Source organism: Ranitomeya imitator, chromosome 9, assembly GCF_032444005.1.
Source record: "Ranitomeya imitator isolate aRanImi1 chromosome 9, aRanImi1.pri, whole genome shotgun sequence".
In the NCBI taxonomy this organism is placed as follows: Eukaryota; Metazoa; Chordata; class Amphibia; order Anura; family Dendrobatidae; genus Ranitomeya; species Ranitomeya imitator.
This window is the reverse complement of record NC_091290.1, coordinates 94526435-94532434: the sequence shown is the minus strand read 5'-3', so window position 1 is coordinate 94532434 and position 6000 is coordinate 94526435. Positions and strand designations below refer to the sequence as shown.

Below are 6000 nucleotides of genomic sequence, written 5' to 3'. Positions count from 1 at the left end.
AAAAAACAAAAAAGCCACAGAAAAATGCAGCTAAATATATATTAAATAAGCAGCAGCAGATGGTAATGGAGCTTTTGGAGGTATGCAGTGACAGCTATGTATGCACATACAGTGTCTGCAGGCCTTTCACTGATGTGGATATGTGCATATAGATTCCCCTGCCTACCTAGTGCTGCAATTTCGGGACCCCTGAATTAGCCATAAAAAGCACTGTTGGTTTCTCAGGAGTTGAACAGTTGCAGACCTACACCAACTATAAAAAGCACGATTCTGACCCTATATCAGCAACAGCTCTCCCTACACTCCCTGAATCTGGAGCTGAATGCGGTGTGCAGGGCTGCTCCCGGTCTCTTATATTCGTGATGATGCTGTGCGGCCAAGCTAATCACTGCACGACCACAACAAAGATGGCTGCGGCATTTCATGGCCTAGCAGACAATCTCTGCAGCATGATTGGGTCTCTAAAGTCTGCCAGAAATGCTGGGTGGAGACCCCAGTTCACGCCGAGTAATCTCAAAAATGCTCTGTGCTCGCCGAGTATGACGAGTACCGTGATACTCGGACGAGTAACGAGTTGTGGCGAGCGCGTTCACTCATCACTATATGCTACCCATTGAGTAAAATTCCTACAAAAACTTCTACTTTTGGAAAATTTTACTCCATCAACATATTGGTCAATACAATGTAGATGTTTTATTATCACTGTACAGCTTCAATACAGCCATTAGAATGTGGTCTTTCAGTACGAATTGATACAGTCAGTTGGTGTTCTGTTGCAAATAAGTTTTATTGTTTTAGTTTTAGCAAAAATTATGTGGTGCAATTGAATTAAAGAATAATGATATCTCTGTCTGGAAAAAAATGTAATGTAGGTTCCTATTGCAGTGTGCATGTTCACATCTTTTTTATTAAATAATCTCATCTGATACTACAAAAACACGAGTTAAGAAGAATGACATTTTTTCCAATATAGAAACAATGATAAAACTGAATCTAGTGACTTAAGCAAATACAAGGAAATACATTAATATTGTTCATGTGGATGATCCAATGTCATTAGATAAAGAGCACAAGTCAAATGACAAGTTTATGCTAAGCACCATGCCATTAAAAAAAACATTCAAAATCTAGTAATAACATTAGTAAGAGGAAAGGAAAAAAGTATAGGAATAACATTACTAAAATAACAAATAACAACAACTTTTTCTTGGTGCCAGAATTGCCACTATTGGTCTTCTATATCTTCTAGTCCCCAAATGATTTCTTTTGACTTGAAAATATGTGGTAAACCTTAAAGCCAGTGCTTGACCATTCTTTGACATATTTTAACTGTGCTCACGGAGTTGATGGACCCTTCAGAGAATTGCATGATCCATTGCAGTTTACTGCATTTTGGGTAGACCACTAGATGAGAAAAGAACATATAGAATAACACTGTTAATTTAATAAAAACAAATTAGATATGACATTAAAATATCTTCTTATTACAAATGTAACTGGCTATTAACATGGGGGACCCTAAAAAAATAATGCAGGGCCCCCCTTTAATTAATAACCAGCAAAGGCTATGCAGAAAGATGTGGGCTGATATTAATAGCTTAGGAAAGGGCCATGGATAGTGTACCCCCTGAGGCTAAAAATATCAGCTCTCATCATAATTCAGGCCTTTGAGGCAGGAATTATTCGCAAAAAATTAATGAACACGCTTTTAGCCATTAAAACTCAGATGCCTACACTTTACCTAATCCCAAAATTTCATAAGGACCCAATTAACCCATTAGTTTCTGGGAATGAGGGAATTTGCGAACTGGCATGTCTAATTATAGATTTTTTTTAAGCCCTTGGTAGCCACTATTTCTTTCATCAAGGACACCACAGCTGCACTTCGCAGTTTAGATGGACTCTGCATCCCAGAAAACATGCTACTTGTGCAGATGTGACTTCAATCAAACATGATGACGGACTCAGTACCGTCTCCTGGTTCCTTGCGGCTGGAGATTTTGACCAATCATTATCTGAATTTATTCTGCAACTTCGTAAAATTGTACTTACACACATTTGCTTCCTATTTAACAATCAGGTCTATCTCCAGCTGCAGGGAACCGCTATGGGGGCGGCCTGTGCTCCATCTTATGCAAACTTATTCTTGGGTGCTGGGAGAAGAACATTTTTCTCAGTAATCCTGTTGAGCAGATTGATAAAGTGCACTATTGTATCCACTATATCGACAACATGCTTTTTGTCTGAGAGGGTACCGCTGAGCATTTGAATGAATTTGTTACAAGCTTGAATTGAAATGGCAGAAATATTAGACTCACGTTTTCATATGAACATCAACTCAGCTTCCTGGACATTAATATTCTAGTTTTTCCACAGGGTCAAATTGAGACTGATGTATTCAGGAAACCAACTGCTATGAACACTCTATTACATGCCAGTTCATCACATCTCCCATCAACAATTAATGGTATATCAATTGGTCAGCACCAGTGATGAGCGAGCATGCTCGTCACTACTCTGTACTCGCCCAAGCATCTCATTGTCCGAGATGCTCAAAGCTCACTTAGTATTTCCGGGGTTGTTCGGCAAGAGCTCGGGTCCCCGCCCTGCATTTTGGGCTCTCTTTAGAGAGCCAATGAACATGCAGGAAATTTCTGCCACACACTATAATGCTGCAGCCATGTTGCTTGTGGCATTACAGTGATTTGCTAGCCGAACTGCATCTTCAGGTCTATATCAGACCTGACACCACCATGCTCATCACGGTCTGCTCCTGCATCAGGCTGTGTCTGGAGAGTTGCTGCTGAGCTAGGGAGAGATTTGCTTGGTCATAACTTAGTGTGGGTATACCATATCTGATACACATATCCATCTCAACTAACAGTCCTTCTGAGGCCTGATAAAGCTGCATAGATATCAGTGCTAGGCAGGCAGGCAGTGTATGTGGCAGGCTGCAGTGCATATTGCAAGAGAGTCCATTCAAGTTCTGACCTCCATATGGATCAGAGATAAAAAGTGCGCTCCAAATTCTGCCATTTCTGCCCTTCCTTTAAATTTTGTTGCACTGTGTTAGCATATTTTTTGACACCAGTTTGCTGGTAACAATAGTTACCAACAGGCCAGCTATTTCAAACAGTGGTTTGTCCTTCATATGGATCAGAGATAAAAAGTGCGCTTCAAATTCTGCCATTTCTGCCCTCCCTTTAACATTTGTTGCACTGTTTTAGCAATTTTTTTTACATCAGTTTGCTGGTAACAATAGTTATCTACACACTGGCGCAGAGCACAGAACTTTAGTTGATACTAGCGCATGGCCGTGCGGCCATGCAAACCTTTTATAGCTGAAGCAGCTACATGACCTTCCTAGAGGACCAATGGAAGCTGCTAGAAGCTGCTAAAATACTTGAGCAACTTCAGGACCTTCCTAGAGGACCAATGAGAGCTGCAGCAGTACCTGAGCATGTGACCCCTGACCTCCAATGAGAGGCCCTACCTTGGGCATGCTCAGAAGGGAAAAAGCAGGACTTAGTCCCAGGGATGTCTGCTCACCGCTGACCAGTACTGGCTATAATGGCTGAGCCTGGGAAGGCAGCAGAAACCATCCGCACAGTATCAGACTGAGCCAGACGCTGGCTGGAGAAGAATGGGAGACCGCAGTGGAGATGGCTCAAGAACCCCCCTGTACAGAGGTGGGAACTCGACCTCTAACACCAGTTTGCGGGTAAAAATAGTTACCTACCGGCCAGCTATTTCAAACAGTGGTTTATCCTTCACACGGATCAGAGCTAAAAAGTGCGCTCCAAATTCTGCCAGTTTTGCCCTCCCTTTAAATTTTCTTGCAGTGTGTTAGTAAAATTTGTTACATCAGTTGTTAGGGTTCGCGGAACGCACCGAGTAAATATATAATAGTAAGTGCGTTTGCAACCTGGGGTCCACCGTGCAGGAGAGGAACCTGCTGCTAGTAGATGGCGGTACTATATGGCGGTATAAGGGAACTCTGTTACTTCACAGAGACGCTTGGGAAAAGAGAACGCTGTGCCCTGTTAACCTCACAGGGGAACAACTAGCAAATGGAATAAACAGCTAAACAGTGATCTTGCAGTTAACAAAGCTTACACAAAACTCCTCACCAGAGGTGCCAGTATTCCAAGGGCTTATTTCAGCCGGGCCCTGAATCCACACACACAAAACTCCTCACCTGGAGGTGCCGGTATTCTAGAGGCTTATTTCAGCCAAACCCTGAATCCACATGCATAAGACCACACTGGCGCAGAGCACAGAACTTTAGTTGATACTAGCGCATGGCCGTGCGGCCATGCAAACCTTTTATAGCTGAAGCAGCTACATGACCTTCCTAGAGGACCAATGGAAGCTGCTAGAAGCTGCTAAAATACTTGAGCAACTTCAGGACCTTCCTAGAGGACCAATGAGAGCTGCAGCAGTACCTGAGCATGTGACCCCTGACCTCCAATGAGAGGCCCTACCTTGGGCATGCTCAGAAGGGAAAAAGCAGGACTTAGTCCCAGGGATGTCTGCTCACCGCTGACCAGTACTGGCTATAATGGCTGAGCCTGGGAAGGCAGCAGAAACCATCCGCACAGTATCAGACTGAGCCAGACGCTGGCTGGAGAAGAATGGGAGACCGCAGTGGAGATGGCTCAAGAACCCCCCTGTACAGAGGTGGGAACTCGACCTCTAACACCAGTTTGCGGGTAAAAATAGTTACCTACCGGCCAGCTATTTCAAACAGTGGTTTGTCCATCACACGGATCAGAGATGAAAAGTGCACTCCAAATTCTGCCATTTCTACCCTCTCTTTAAATTTTGTTGCAGTGTGTTATCAAATTTTTTGACACCAGTTGGCTGGTAACATAGTAACATAGTAACACAGTAACATGGCTAGCAAGGCTGAAAAAAGATATTTGTCCATCCAGTTCAGCCTATATTCCGTCCTTCCTACAGGCTAATAACTGTAAGATACAATATGGTTACAATCTAGGAAGACATCCAGGCCTCTCTTGAACCCCTCGACTAAGATCGCTATCAGCACCTCCACTGGCAAGGAATTCCAGATTCTCACTGCCCTATCAGTAAAGAATCCTTTTCTATGTTGGTGGAAAAACCTTCTCTCCTCCAGATGCTGAGAATGCCCCTTGTGGCCATCACCTTCCTTGGTATAAACAGATCCTCGGAGAGATATTTGTATTATCCCCTTATATACATGGTTATTAGATTGCCCCTCATGTCATGATCCCAATGGCAGGGGATCACTAAAGGACAAGCACAGATACAAACAAGCTCTAGGGCGATGGAACCTGAGCTGACCGCGACCCTGAACCTAACACACAAATAAAAGTAGCCGGGGAACGTGCCTACGATGATCCTAGACGTCTCGCTCCAGCCGAAGATCTAACTTCCCCTATTAGAAGAAACACAGACCTCTCTTGCCTCCAGAGAAATCCCCCACAGAAATAGCAGCCCCCCACATATAATGACGGTGAAATGAGAGGAAAGCACATACGCAGTATGAAAACAGTTTCAGCAAAATGAGGCCCGCTAAAGCTAGATAGCAGAGGATACAAAAGTGAACTGCGCGGTCAGCGAAAAACCCTTCAAAAAACCATCCTGAAATTACTTGAACTCATGTGCCAACTCATGGTACATGAGGAGCAATTTCAGCCCACTAGAGCAACCAGCAGCAAGAATCACATATCTGCAGGCTGGACTAAAAACCAAATAAAGCAAAACACCAAAACAGGAAAATCCAAACTTAGCTTGACCAGAAGGTTCTAGGAGCAGGGAGCAGAGGTAACAAGACACACTGGATACATTGATAACCGGCGAGGAAATGCCAGCAAAGCCAGGTTAAATAGGAAACTCCCATATGCTGATGGAACAGGTGGAACCCAGAAACCCAGGAAAGACAAGTCACCCAGTACCATCAGCAACCACCAGAGGGAGCCCAAAAACAGAACTCACAACAGTACCCCCCCCTTGAGG

At 43.7% G+C, this 6000-nt stretch overlaps 1 protein-coding gene across 2 annotated transcripts in view; it reads right to left on the bottom strand.

The window, feature by feature from the left end:
• Nucleotides 1–649: 649 nt before the first annotated feature.
• SYT9 (synaptotagmin 9) overlaps nt 650–6000 on the bottom strand; it is a 2320100-nt gene continuing 2314749 nt past the window's right edge. Inside the window, exon 7 of one of the 2 annotated variants that reach the window (XM_069740039.1) lies at nt 650–1404. In XM_069740039.1, coding sequence (XP_069596140.1) covers nt 1336–1404 — 69 coding nt within the window. In that variant the 3' untranslated portion in view covers nt 650–1335. The remainder of the gene's footprint in view (nt 1405–6000) is intronic. The other variant, XM_069740040.1, reaches the window with a different exon arrangement.